At 34.3% G+C, this 15,927-nt stretch overlaps 1 protein-coding gene across 3 annotated transcripts in view; it reads right to left on the bottom strand.

Moving 5' to 3' along the window:
• GRIK2 (glutamate ionotropic receptor kainate type subunit 2) overlaps positions 1-15,927 on the bottom strand; it is a 577,027-nt gene that overhangs the window by 169,416 nt on the left and 391,684 nt on the right. For all 3 annotated transcript variants that reach the window (XM_040983826.1, XM_040983827.1, XM_040983829.1), the window contains exon 10: positions 6,302-6,508. In XM_040983826.1, coding sequence (XP_040839760.1) covers positions 6,302-6,508 — 207 coding nt within the window. The remainder of the gene's footprint in view (positions 1-6,301; positions 6,509-15,927) is intronic.

Below are 15,927 nucleotides of genomic sequence, written 5' to 3'. Positions count from 1 at the left end.
CATAAATATATGGAAAGAAGAATGTGACCTTTAAGTGAATATTTATAATCAATATTATAGTTGGAAAGAATTAATGAAGGAGAGTGTAGCATAACAGGATATTAACTATCAAAAATTAATATCAAATATGATAAAATAGTCTAAACCATTCCCTTGGAGGAAAGCATAAATGGATGTCAAAGATACATTTACATTAACATCCCAAATTAAATACTGTCATAAAGGCAAATGTATGAAATTGCATGAGAATTCAGTCTCCTAGCCAATATCTCTGATCTTAAGTTATTCAAGTCAAATTATGTAGTGAAGAAATTCAATTAGATGACTATCAGCATAATCCAACTGGTAAAAAAAAGAAACTTTAGCTCATTGACTATATCATTTACAAACACAATATCCTGAAAGATTCAGGTACCCTTCAAATGTAATTAAAACTATAATTATAAATTACCAGGAAAGCGCAGGGATGAGGGTATATGTTTTGGGCACAAAGCAACAAAGATTAAATTTAGTATAATAACATACTACCAAGCCAATGTATCTACAGTACATTAACCTTAATTGATGAAAATGGATTAACTTTCAATTAATTTAGGAAAACACATGTGGAGGCCATTTTATTATGTTAAACAATTTCATAAATTTTCTGAATCAGATTGGAGCATTTTTTTTATTGTTTTTCAGTATGTTTAAATAACTCTGACCAAATTGTGATTCATTGCTTGAGTCACATGAGATGTTATGTAAAATAATATCTCCCCCAAGTAAAACTGTGTTTTGATATTAACTGAAATACTAACAATAGTGTAATCAAAAAGACATCTGTTGTTTACTTACAATTCAAGTTTAAATACTTCCTTGATCCTTTCGCTTCCAGAGAAGAAAGGGATATACCTTAGAAGCACTTTCCAGAATTCACTATAAGATATTTCTATTGCTGTATTACTTGATTTACAACAAATACAAGATGCCTGCATCATCCAAGATTAGGATTATCTTACTATCTTCAGTGCTTATGAGTGTCATGACAATACTAAATAAATAATAGCAAATAATGCACCCATTTAGGAATATTGTGAAGAGGAACTTATTCTAGCTATTGTATTATTTCCATTATTCAAATTTCCTTTGAAAGCAGATTTCACAAAATATTGCATGAAATTAAAATACATTCATAGTTAACAAAGAAAATTTTTATTAACAAATTACAGGCTTTCCAGTTTCATTGAAAATAATTTAGCTTTTATTTAGGGATTTGTTTGGTTTTTAGATTTACATTGTGTTCTGAAGAAAATGTCACGTTAAAATTACCATATTTGTTTATATCAGTTTTAATACTTTTTTTGTTTTTCTCAAAATAATAAGTGCAAATCAGTTTTACTTCATAATACACAGATGTTCTTTAGACAACAGATAAACATAAATTGCTCAAACCTGGGCTTCAGTTATGTGAATACAAATTCATTATGAATGAAACATGAACTTTGAATAATTAGTTTCAAGTAAGCCTAGATTTTGCAAATGTTCATCTGAACAATTTCTTTTCAGAATACTCGTATCATTAGTTTACGTTTTCATTTTTGTCTAGTATTAATACTTGGTATAAGTTACCAAATTCTCAACCTTAACTCATTTCCATTCCAATGTTGTTTTGTTTTTTTTCTCCTTCTTCACTTTGGAAGCTTTTGAAAACATTCTTCTTCTAACATTTATTTTTCTTTCTAATTTCATCAACATGAAAGACAGTGATAGAGGAAGAGAGACAGAATCTTCCAACTTCCAGTTAATTTCCTGATTATTTGAAACAGCCAGTGTTGGGTTAGGCCAAAACCAGCAGTCAGAAACTCAGAATTATTTTTTAATTTGATTTAAACTACTAAACTATTTACATCATAGGCAGGGTAATTGTAAAAACGTATGTATATAAACATATTTTAACTTGATATTCTTAGATGTATCTTTAGGTACAAAGGTAAAGGAAGACATCAACTACTAGGATGAATGCCCACCTCCAAAGTTTATGTTTAAATGAATTTCTCGTTAAAGTTTTGAAACATCCTTATAGATTATGCAGTGCGGGTACAATATAGTCACACATTTTATCAACATTGTGATACTAAATCAAAGAATTTCCAGAAAATCACCAATGTAATAGTATTATGAAAATTTGCCTCCCACTCGGGCTTAGTCTTTGTGGTAGATTCATTTAAGCAATAATGAATGTCTGTGAATAAATACTACAAGTAGTAATTATATATATGTCCCAAAAAATAGGCTCTTTAAAAGAATGAAGGTCTTTTGGAGCAGAACATCAACATGCAAACTCTGGGATGCACTGTAACCTGATGACAAGGTGAAAACAGGCCTTCATGAGCCAGTACGTATTAGGAGACAATAAGAGAGAAATTAAATGTCACATGAATAGTATAATCATTAAGTATATCTTGAATATTTTCAGTGGAAAAGCTTTGAGAAAGCACCAGTGACTAAATAAAGTCTGTCTATAAAACTTCTTTGGGTTCTACATATTCTAGTACACGGAGTATATAACAAAGGGTTGATTTCGTGGCAAAGCTTTGAGGTCAATTGATAGGTAAAGGTGGCGACAGATTTAAGGTTTATTTTTAGCTTGCACCTACAGAGAGTCATGCAGTATTTTATTAGTTCATATATGGATATTTAAAAACATAAAACTTCCTGAAGTTTGCCAATGCCAAGCCAACACTACACAGTCAAAAGTAATTTACACTGTCCTTGTCACATTTATATAATTCCATAATGATATGTGCCAACTTACTGAAGCTTAGGGATCTTCCTTCATACTAACAAATAATTCTCATGGCTTTTTGAATAATATACAACAGTTGTCTTGTGAGCCCATAAATGAGTTATGAGCTATAAGGAAAAGACAACCTAAGCTACAAATAAAATTTATGGAGAACTTAATTCAGTGGTTGTATTAGCAAGTTTCTATGGTCTCACCTTTACACTGTCAGACTCAATAGCTAAGCTTGCTAACTCATTTTGCATTAATTTCAAGAGAAATATATGGTACTATTTATTTTTACACTTTGTCCCAGAATAGATGATTCTGTTGGGACCTTTTGAAGGCAACACAGGGATAAAAGCATTTGCAAATATGTAGACTACCCAAAAAGGAGCAGGCCACTTGAATTTAACATGCGTAGTGGAACATTGTGAAGTACTTGTGTTATTTTTAATAAATACCATAGGAGGCTGAATATTTTCTATACTAGCATTGTTTGTGTCTGCTAAATATTTTTAACATATTTGAAGTTTATAGATGATATCACATAAAAATAATACAGAGGACCATCAGTGCAGTGGACTAACATGATAAGTGTCTTAATCTAGATTCTCATCAGTCATATGACTCATAAAATTAAGAGAACTTATAATTGTGCTTGCTTTTGCAGAAAGTACATTAAAACACTTATAATGGACCAATAAACCTAAAACAAAATTATTCAGTCCCATAATCATTGTGAAAGCTCTTAATAGAGGCTATTATAAAGATCCCTTAGAGTTAAAATATTTTTAAGAACAGACCATCTATATAAAAATAATATCCTTATGTATTTGCATAGGTAAAAACAGTACTTATATGGTTCAATAAAACACATCAAGTGAATGTTTTAGTTTCAGACATCTAGTGAACTCATTAGGATATATTGATTCTAAAGTAACATTTTGATTTTTTATGCAATAATAAGTCATTTGGCAATATTTACTTCAAAAGTCATGTTTAGGAAGTGTTGCATCACAATTTTCAACAATTTAAGTAAGGCATATACATATGTATATTTGATATGTAATTTATATTTGACGTGTAGGAATCAGGAAGTCCAAAAATGTTTTTACATTTTCCTATAATGACTTTATAAGTTTTTAAATTGTCCTATAGAATAATTCAGAACTAAGGATGTCATTACTTTGCTTATAATTTTAAAACATTTTTTTTCTTTCTTTATATTGGCTATTGATAATCCAACTGATTTTGATTATTTATATTTCCTATGCTTATTGTATTCTTATATAAAACTATGATTCACAATAAATAGTCAGTTGGGTTAAAAAAAAAATCTCCCGGAGTAATGCTGTGGAGCAACATTAGAGGACACCCAGCTGATTCCTGAAAACATACTTAGCAATGAATCCTATGTACAGGAAGCTGCTGGACCCTAACTTCAACTTGGCCCAATTGCAGCTGCATGGCCATTTGAGGAATGAATTAGCTATGGAAGACCTCTCTCTCTCTGTCTCTGCTTCTCTTACTTTGCCTTTCAAATAAATAAAATGAAAATATTAAAAGTAAGAAGATAGCAAGTTTGGATTTACCAGCTGTAATATATTTATTATCTGCTATATAGCAGGCATTATATTAAAATATTCATACATATTATTCCAATTGTTGAACATTAACAATGCCTCAGGAATACACTTTTTTTCTTGCTATCCTTTCAAAGTTGAATTTTCATATTGCACAATCAAGAACAACCACAGATTAGATCAAAGTGAATTTGACAAGATCAGATCTCTCTACTGTGAGGACAATTTCAGAAAGGATTGGCGAGATCTGCAATTACTTTGAAATTTACTGTGCATGTGTGAAATGGTCATTTTGCCATTCAATTACTGATTACAGCCATTGTCTATTTCCATTAACTAAGACATTTTTACTTTTTATTTGATAAACATCTTTTTGGTGAAATACTACTCCTTTTTTTACTGTAATGTAAATTTAAAATATGCCCTCTCAAGAGGACAGAAAGGGAGAAGTGAAAAAGGTAGTCGCGAAGGAGGAAGAAAATATCAAATGATTAGAATTGTATCCAGGAATCACACTGCATCTATTTGAAACTAATTTTACAGGACTGTCAAAAGCAAGATGGTAAAATAGATATTTCAAATAAAAGACCTGTAATGGTAACAGTAAATACTAGTTAAAAGTAAAAGGGGGCCCGGGAAGGTAGCCTAGCAGTTAAAGTCCTCACCATCACACGCACCTGGATCCCATCTGGCTGCTGGTTCGTGTCTCTGAGGCCCTGCTTCTCATTCAACTCCCTGCTTGTGGCCTGGGAAAGCAGTGGAGGATGGACCAAAGCCTTGTGACTCTGCACCCACATGGGAGACCCTGAGGAGGCTCCTGGCTCCTGGTTTTGGAAAGGCTCAGTTTTGGCCATTGCAACCACGTGAGGAGTGAATCAGCAGATGGAAGATCTCCCTCTCTGTCTTTCCTCCTCTATGTATATCTGACTTTCCAAAAAAAAAAAAAAAGAAAAGAAAAGAAAAATGAATAAAATCTTTAAAAAAAGAAAAGTAAAAGGCATAATTCTCCAAAGGAAAACAGGAGAGAGTTCTTACTTAGAAAACTTGTAAGTGCTTTCCCTCTGCTTTTTAAGACATTTTTAATTAATTTATTTATTCTTTTATTATTTATCCTGTGGTTTATAGAAGGATAATCACAACTGCATATTAAACACTATTATTTATATGAAAAACAGAGTTAGAGAGACAGCAGCAGACAGAGAGTTCTGATCCAAGAATTCACTCTTCAAATGGCTGCCTTTATTTTAAAGGAGCTGAGTCAGGCTGAAACCAGGAACTTGAGATTCCAACAGGATTTTCTCACACGTGACCTGGACCCAAGTATTCAAGCTGTCTTTTAGAGCTTTTCCAGGTAGAGCTGAGTGCTGGATCTGAGGTGGTACATCAGACACTTGAACCGACCGGCGCTCATTTGGGATTCAGAAATCTCAGGCATTGTCTTAATCCAATATACCACAATGCCAGCTTTACTTCTGTTCCTTAGAGTAGCTTATTCCATGCATTTTCCATACACATATAATTGTCTCCTATCTCTTCTACAGGCCAGTATATTGGAAAATATACAGGAAAAATGTATAATGCAATTTAGAGTCTACAATTATTTATTTGTTCCACTGATAGAATTTTAGCATTAAAATAATGGAGCATAAGTTCACTTTTGGAAAACCACATGCCAATTTACACATTAAAGACCAACGATTCCAAGATGCTAAATCTCCAAATACTGAATACTAGTGGTCTGTGACAGACACCACCATCTATTAAGATAAGGTTCTGCTTAGATTCTTCATTTTAACGGCAAAAATAATAGGTACTTCCAATAAAACTACTGAATAAAATATATACTTGAAATATGTCAAACTCTCAGTGGTTATTAAGCCACAAATGTCAAAACACAAGTAAATCATGTAACCATTTACTGGAGGTAATTAATGAATGAAAAGGAACTTACATGATCAATGAGTTCGCGGACCATTCCATTCCATTGTCCATTGGCATCATCCTGGGCTCCATATTTCCCATCCTCCACAAGTCTAATTTCATATGTAAAACCAAGAATTGTTGATAACTCTCTAAGGAGGTCAATGCAATAGCCCTCAAATCGATCATTTCCATAGAGAGGTTTGTCAGACTTCTTAAACAGGACATAAGGTTCTTCCTGGAAACATTGAACATGAAGGAAGGAGGTAAAAATTAACCATGAAACTTAAGAATTACAGTTTTTCTTGTAAACAGAAAATTCCGTATATATGCTAATTGTAAGTAATGTAGTTTAAATTATTACTAAGAGAGATGCTCAGATTGTGTAATATGTTTTACAAGACAATATTAACTAGAAATTCTACCATGAATACATATGAAAATACAGTTATTATGTATCTGATGTCATGCATTTACATTGGGTACATCAATTAATGTGACATGTGACTTGTGGTACATATATATATATGCCTACATAAATTGAACACTTAGAGAAGTATAAAATTTTGATTTCAATTTTAATCTCAAAAAGTCCAATTAAAAGAGCATCAAAGAGGGCTGGCATTGTGGTGTAATGGATTAAGCTTCCTCCTGCAAAACTGCCATCCCATATGGCACAGGTTGAGCTACTAATGGCCTGGGATAGCTGCGGAAGATGGCCCAATTCCTGAAGAACCTGCATCCATTTGGAAGACCAAAATAAAGTTTCTGGTGAATCACTTTGGTTGAGAATATCCCTGGCTGATTCAGCCATACGGAAAGTGAACCAACAGATGGTGCTTACACTTTCTGCCCATCTCTCCTTCTCGCTCTTTGTCTATAACTCTATCAATTTCAGACACACTTTTCCTTCCTTTTGAGTCTCATACTTCCCAAGCCTGGGAGAACTATTTCCAAGATCTTCAGATGAATGTCTATTTTCATTGTTTAGTCTTTCCTTAAATATGATCTCTTCAGGGAAATCAAGCTTTGCATACATTATTTCTTCCTCCTAATTTCCTGTCCAGTGTTATAAAACTGCTTTTCTCATAGCTATTAATCCTTTCTTTACTTTTTCATGTGTGTGTATTTTTCTTCTCTTTTTCATTGTAAAATCATGAGTTTATAGACACTAAGCCTTATGTTCATTAAAATATCTCAGTGACCAGAAGAATGTCTGTCAATCAGTTGGTACTCAACCAGTTGGTACTCAAGAAAGGCCAAGATTCTAGCTGCACCTTTCTAAACTCATTTTATTCTTCAATTCTGAATATCCTATTTCTTTCCATTCTTTACATAACATTACAATATCTGCCTCAGAAATTGCTCACATAATCTTCTCTCCATCTACAGTGCTCTTCAATTGGAAAATTCTATTTCTTAGCTTGTGATAAGAATAATAATGAAAAAAAAAAACATGCTAAGAGAGAGCTCCCACTCTTTGGTTCACTACCCAAATATTCACAATGATTGGATTTGAAAATCAATCCAAGTCTTTCCAATGTGTGGCAAGCAGCTAATTATTGGAGGCATCCCAGTAGTAAGGAAGTTGGGTCAGGATCTGGTTTAAAACTCAGATACTCTTGTCCTTCATTTTCCTCCCTTTAAGTCTCAGGTTAAATGTGAAAACTCTGTTGTGTCTTTGTTTTCTATTTGAACATTACCTATTTACCAGAGTACTAATTAATGCTCACTTACTTAATTTATTTGTTGCTTTACTTTTCCTGTAATCTAATATTCATATTAATTAAATTATAGTATATTAAACACCAAAAGCAATTAATTACTGTGCTCAATAAATGTTAACTTTATTAGTGACTTCTATGACTATATTTGCATCTTTAGATGTATTTGATACATTTAACATGTAAGTTTGAGAAGTAGATAAAAGATATAGTAAATCACCTTATTTTAGTACCTTTGTTTCAACCTCTCAGGAATTTTCATGGGTTTAACAGAAAAAAAAAATTTCTTGAAAGAAACAGTTATGAGCAGGTGTGTTCCTCTATCAGGTGTATAAATATCAGAAAAAAAAATCATCAGATGCCTAAACCATATTCAGGATATCATATTCATTCTGGGTGGGAATCATTTGAAACACAGAGACATAGTAAAATAGGCCCCTGGAATTCATACCTTAATTAAGGTCATCTTCTTAATCATAAGCAATAGTTTCATTCTTTCATTTAAAAGACACAAATGATCGCGTTTGGTTATGATCAAATGTAAAAGACACTAGTGATAATTTGTTAAGCTCCAAACACTAAACAAGATTAATGTTTTCCAAAACTTAGTGGTGTGCCAGGACACATCTTAATTCCTTTCCTTAAGCCTAGTTTATTTACTCCTCATTACAGCCATGTAAAGTTAGTACTACTATTTTTGTTTTATAGATGAATGTTTATAGACTTTGGGTGAGGACACAAAGTGTGCTTTTTTCCAAAAGTTAAGAGACTCCAATTTCGCTAGTCAGAGTGCTGCTTTATGTACCAACATAAAGTACTTACCCTTTAAAAAGACTCTTTGTGATAAGTTAAAAATTCTGTGTGTTAATGTATAATTGTACATAGCATATTCTATAACTGGGTATACATTTTAATAGGTCTAGTACTACTTTTCTAATAAAATAGAATCAGCTGCTTGGATAAACTGCAAAATGGCACTAATGTTTGCAGAAAACAATCAAGTAATATAGAAAAGAGAAAAAAATAAATACTAAATGCAGAAAATTTCTCTACATAATAAATTGGACTTTTTGAGTAGAAACACATCTTTACTATAAAATTAAAATTTTAAATGTAACACATGTAATACATGTCTTAGTAATACATGAATACATAAGAATATATTTTTTTCTATTTATATGACTAGTTTATCACTGCATATATATAGAAATTTTGCTCCTACATATGTATGACACATTTTTCACACAAACTGATTTGAATATTGGGAAAATATGTTGGAAGTTAATTATTACTTAACAGTGTGAGATACAGAAGATATATGTGTGTAAGGAATGACAATCATGCAAAATTTCAAAAATTATTCTATTTACATCATACTAATGCAATGTGTTCTATTAGCCATTCTACCCATTAATTTTTATTTTTTTTACTTATTAGAAAACATTCCTTGTGCAATATGCTTTGTGCTGCAGGCAAATAAACTTGTGGATCCCTATAGGTTTAAAGAGCTTATGAAATACACTTCTTAAGTAGGTTTGCACTGCTCTGGAGAAAAATATATATATAGTCTGAGTTCACCTTTTCAGTATTTATGGATTGCCACAATGCCAAATATCACTCTCCCCATATTTAATTCTGATAAAGTAGGAGTTTTCTAGCTGTGATTCCTATCTCCAGCTACATTGTGTCATAAGATAGTTTTACATTAAGTTATGACTCTCCTTTAAACTCTTTCTCTGTTTCACAAGACACAAGGATAAATAACTACCTCATGTAAGAAAAGAAAAATGGTACCTGAAGCAATTACTGTATCACATACTGAGTTCAATGAATAATATGATAAAATTCTCCTGGGAAACTTTACTGATTTCCCACATAGTCTTAAATCTGCACATCAGCATTTGCTAGAGGTATAAGGCACTCCATTCCACTGGCATCTGTAATAAGCTTTTGTCAGCATTTCCACTATCAACCCAACTTTTAAGGAACTCACCAATAACTCATGTATTTTTATTTCTATTAGACCAGCAGTAGGCACAAAAAGAACCTAAAATGAACTCCTGCAACTGCAAAGAATTTTTCAAGGTTGAGGATAAACAAAATGTTTTATCTAAATATAATAAAACTTTTTAGCAATTTTTCAAAATTATTGTAATTCATATATCCCTCAGTTCTCTAAGACTCAGTTTCCTTTTCCATGTGTTAGAGTTATCACTGTCATATCTATAATGTTTAAAATAAAAGAGCATAAAAATTAGCTTAAATGTGATAAGTATGTGATAGCACCTGTTTTTTAAATATTAAACTAAGTCAATGAGTGTACTTATTCAAAAATGTATTGAAACACTACCTGGTTTTAGCACTCTTCTAGGCACAAGGCATATAAGACTGAATAGTAAAAAAGAAAAGAAAAGTCTCTATCCAATTATAACTCCAAATATTGTGAGGATTTGAAATTATAACTATTGTAGTATATTCTCTATTATTTGCAGGTCTACTCTTCTTTATTAATTGTCAGAAGGAGAATATTTCCATATGGTACATTTGGAGCAATCTGGTGTCTCTCTGAATGTACGACATCATGGCTCTCAAAACACTGATTTGGGAAAAACGGGAATATTTAGGCTTCTGAAATCATTATTATGACCAAAAAGCCTCTTAGACAGTCTGTAAAAGTGTGTGATACCCAGTTGCTTATCAATTTCAAAGCATTCTGAAGGTTTTTAATGGCATCACACTTTTCCTTAATAAAGAATGGACTGATAAAAACAAATTTTTTTAATTGCAATAACCTGAGCCCGATGAAGAAAAAATAATTGTTGAAATAATAATAACAGAAGATGAAAGCAAGGTGTTGGAAACAAGTACTACAAAACTGAATTATGGACCCAGCATTATGGCTCAACCAGGTATTTCCAAATAAGTGCTGGTTCATGTCCTGGCTGCTCCACATCCCACCCAGCTCCCTGCTTGTGGTGTGGGAAAGCAGTAGAGGACAGTCCAAATCCTTGGGAGCCTGCACCTGCATGACAGACTGGAAGTTCCTGGCTCCTAGCTTTGGATCGGCTCAGTTTCAACTGATGTGGTCGTTTGGGGAGTGAACCAGCAGATGGAAGATCTTTCTCTCTGTCTCTCCCTCTTTCTGTAAATTTGTCTTTAGCATAAAAATAAATAAAACTTTTTAAAAAACGAATCATTTCTGTTCTCCTCCAAAATCATTTATTTCCTTGTTTTCTGAGGATGCTATCCACAGTCTCTGCATTCTATCGCTGCCTTCAAACTGAATGCATTTAATCATACATATTTACAGAACAATTTGATGTTCAAAGAATGTAGAAATCAAAATGAGTGCGAAAAAGCCAAAGTAAATAAACTAATGATTGTGCAGCATAAAGTTTAGGGCAATACTACTTCTAAAGATGCTTCTGAAGAATCAGTCTGCCCACAAAAAAACGTAGCTCACTCCACAAACGAGTACAAATATAAAACAAAGTGGACCTCAATGCCTTGCTTGGCAGAGCTACAGAGAATGTCAAGTGGAGAATCATTCTTTGAAAAGTGAAGCTTAAAGGAAAGGACTTCATGATGGATAGCAGTGCTATGGTAATAAAACTAAATGATATACGGATAGTCCCTTGCCCTTTCTATCTATACCATACAGATATTACCAAAGCAATTCCACAAATACCACAACAAGCAGTAGCAAAGTACCCGGCAGAGGAGAAAACTGATTTCTATGGTTGCTGATTCTAGAGTTGACAACATCTTTTTAGAGCAAGATTGAAATAAAATTGTGAGGAGAATCAAGATGGCAGAATAGAGTAAGGACACATTTAAACAGACAGAAAAACCTTTAATCAGGATGAAGCCGAGAGGACACATTCCAGCAAATAGAAGAGGACAGAACAACAGCAGAGGGGTACCTGGAGGCTGACAGACTCGGGAAAACAGCAGACACAAGGGTGTGGTGTTGCAGTGACTGCTACTCGAGTAAATTCAGCTAATGGGCAATCTCAACTCCACCAGTAGCCGGAACTCCACCAGCAACCAATGGGAAGGGACTTTCACTGGGAACTTGGGAGGTGAACCCAGACAAAGAACCATCCATCTTGCTGGTCTGTTTGATTTGACCAGGAGCAGAGACAGAGCAGCAGATCACAAACGGGCAGTGCAAGGACAGTGTGGATTTCACAGCCCAGTCAGCCCCGTAGAGCCAAATTGGGAACCATTTTGCATAAGGAGGCAAAGACAACAGAAAGGACTGAGCATACGCTGAGCTGGGAGTACACTCATTTCTGACTCAGTGAACTGCATCAACTTGGCATTCTACAGGTTCCACCCAAGACAGGTCTGAGTAGCCCTCAGATCTGATAACCAGCAGATCAAGAACTCTAGTAGTGTCATGTCGGGTGCCATTTTGTATACGGTGGCAAACACTTTAGGACTTCAGGGGACAACAGTGTGCTGAGCTCGCGAAAACTCACTGAGTTCAGTGGATTGCACTGGTCCTGCAGGAAAATCATACCAAATTTGGCATCGTACAGGTCAAACTAGGTTAGTGTGGTACCCAGACCTAACATCCAACAGGTTCTGGCAAGGTCAGTGCACCAACAACTATTTATATAGTACACCTGGTGTCCCTCTAATTCTGGGACCTGCTCCAACCAGAAGTGGGAGAAAGGTTGTAGAGACAATGGTGCAGCCTCAGCACAGTATCACAGGAGGTAGAAATTGGGTGAGCCAGGAGTTGGGGCTACAGAGTTCTTTATGGAAATCTGACATAAGAACCCAGACCTGAACTCGATGGAGGTTGTCGCACAAGTGGCTACAAGCAAAGAGTTGTGTACCAATTGCAATAAATAAAATCATACTGTAGACCTGTGGGTGACAGAGCTTAGAAACCTATCCTAAGGAGAAGACTCTGCCAACCACAAGTACAATGACCAAGAGTAAAAGAAGAGACAAAGGCACAATGAATATTACTGAAAACTCCCCTGCAAAGGAGCAAAACCCTTTGTCAATCTCAGAGTTAACTGAGGAAGACATCGAGAAAATGGGAGACACAGAATTCAGAAAACTCATTTTAAAGCTTCTGATCAACAAGCACATACAAGAGTTCAAAGAATTTAAGGAAGCAATAAAGCAAATCAAGGCTGGAATATCAGAAATTAAGAACACAATAGAGCAAATTAAAAGTACAGTGGAGAGTCTCCAAAGTGGAATGAAGCAAGCAGAAGAAAGAATCTCAGAATTGGAAGATATTTCCTGTCATCAGGCCAAAAAAGTATTCAAGAAATGAAAGACACTATTAAGAGGCCAAATATAAGAGTTATGGGAGTCCCAGAAGGTGCAGAAAGAGAAACTGGTTTTACAAATATATTTCATGAAATAATAAAGGAAAATTTCCCTAATCTAGAGAAAGAATTGGGAAACAACATCCAGAAGGAGCACTGTGGGGCACAGGGGCAAAATGGGCACTAAGTCAATAAGATGGTGACTAAAGTCAGTCCAGGTCACTGGTGGGCAAGATGGTGGCCAAGGACAGAGCTCTGGGCATGAAACAGGGCAGGAGTCACGTACCTCCAAGGAAATACTGATTGATCAGGGCCATCTCGCTCCCCTATCCCTGGCCTATAGGGGGAGGCTTCTGCAGTCATTCTCCTAGTAATTGGCTCCTAGTTTCTCCCCTCCTGGAATTTCCGAAATTACCGGCTTGAGGCAGTCCCTTACCCTACATAAGAATCTGAATTTCCCCAATAAATTGGAATTGCTTAGACAGAACCCCTGTCTGTTTGTCTCTCGTGGGCCAGGAGGCTGGTGGCAGGCAGCAGGCTCATCCCCTCCGGCAACGGGGTACTAAAGGAATCTGTCGGGGAGACCCCACAGAGCACAGAACTCCCAACAGGCTTGATCAAAAGAGATCTTCACCAAGACACATGATCATCAAGCTCTTCAATAAAACATAAGGAAAAGATCCTTAAATGTGCACGTGAAAAAAATCAGTTGACATATAAAGGAATGCCAATTAAACTCACAGATCTCTCACAGGAAACTCTACAGGCAAGAAGAGAATGGAGTGACATATTCCAGATTCTAAAAGAAAAAAATTCTTGACCTAGGATAACATATGCTGCAAAGCTTTCTTTTGTCTTTGAAAAAGAAATAAAATTCTTCCACAGTAAAGAAAAGTTAAAAGAATTTGCCTCTTCTAAACCTGCCCTGCACATGATACTTCAAGATGTTCTCTTGACAGAGAAGGGGAATAGCACCAAACAAAACCAAAGGCAAATGGGAAGAACATCCCAGTAAAATGACAACAGAAGACTACATCAACTAACAACCCATTCCTAAAATGATAGGACCAAAATACTACCCATACATATTAACCCTGAATGTAAATGGCTTAAGCTTAATCAAATGGCATAGATTAATAGACTGGATTAAAAAGCATAACTCATCTATTTGTTGTCTAGAAGAGACACACTTCACCAACAAAAATCAGCGGAAACTACATCACATGGGATTTGATGTTTTTGGTTAGTTTCATCTCTTCAAAACACTTTCTTCTGATTAAATCATTCAGTGACTCATAGATCAAGCATTGGCATCATTTTCTTTAAGAAGGTTCTTGATTTTCATTTCTTCAGCTACACGTTAGTCATTTAGTAGCATGTTGTTTAACTTCTTGGTGTTGTTAATTTCTTTTTTCTCCCTGATGTTGATTTTATTTTCTGACTCTTCATTTAAGGAGATGCATAGTAGCTGTGTAATGGAGACTATCATATCTAATAACATGTTACTTAACTTCATGGCATTGTAAATTTCTATTTTTCTTTCTATTGCTGATTTTGTATTATGTCTACGGCCATAACACCCTGAACGTGCCCATCTCATCTGATTTTGTATTTGAGGGGATGTACAGTAGCTGTGAAACAGAGGCTAAAATCCAGATGTGAGGATACAATGCAGTATGCATTTCTACTTCCAGACAAAGATGGACTTACAATGAGACTGTTTACTATATCTTGACAATAGGATTCTGCACTCTCTGCCATTGTGCTTGCCTGCAATAATGGACATATGACTGTGTATGAAGAACTACACTTTACAATGATATGGAGGAACTAGGCGGGGGGTGGTGGGAATTGGGGAGGGGATAAGTGAAATGCCAGGAGCCTATGGAACTGTATCATAAGATAATAATAATGATAATAATAATAAAATGTGAAAAACAAAAAAAGAAATAAAATTGTAACATAAAAATAGGAGGGTACAGCCATTTGTACAAAAATGAATTAAAAAAACAAAAGAAAGGGGAAAAAGGAAAGTATCCCTCAAACCAGTCAGACAAATTGGAAATTAGAAGGGAAGACAGAAAATATTAAAACAAAGGCTAACCATATTAAAACTTATTGTACAAAAAAAGAGAAAAATTCTAGAGAAAATTGAAGAGAAAAATTCTAGTTGTAAATATCAATGTTAATAGTAAATAAACATAAAAACAAGAAAATCCTTACGCCAATAAATTAAATTTATGTTCTCAAAAGCATTGAAAAAGTGAAATTAAACTAAATTCTAAGGTGGAATAAAGGGAAAAAGGTTAGTATAAAGATAAATAAAAATTATTTCCAGAACAGAATTTTTTTAAGATAAATAGAACTAGTGATCCAAAACACTGTACTCAAAAAAAAAATCAACGTAATTTTTCTAGCTGTATGAACATATCAACTAAGAAAAAATAGTGAAGAATTAAGTTTAAGAAGCAGATCTTGCTAATAATCTTGTTGAGATATAATTCATTTATTGAAAATCGTAAGAATAGCTGTTCTGTAGAAATCTGCATTATCTAGCTGAAATGTAGGTACGCAGAAAGACATGATTAAACAAACCTGACTCATTTAATGAACAGAAAAGACAATAAAGACATTGAACT

The sequence above is a fragment of the Ochotona curzoniae genome, unplaced genomic scaffold (assembly GCF_017591425.1).
Source record: "Ochotona curzoniae isolate NIBS_2020 unplaced genomic scaffold, NIBS_Ocur_1.0 contig_3819, whole genome shotgun sequence".
NCBI classification, from domain to species: domain Eukaryota; kingdom Metazoa; phylum Chordata; class Mammalia; order Lagomorpha; family Ochotonidae; genus Ochotona; species Ochotona curzoniae.
The sequence above is the reverse complement of the archived record's forward strand: the minus strand, read 5'-3'. Positions and strand labels throughout refer to the sequence as shown.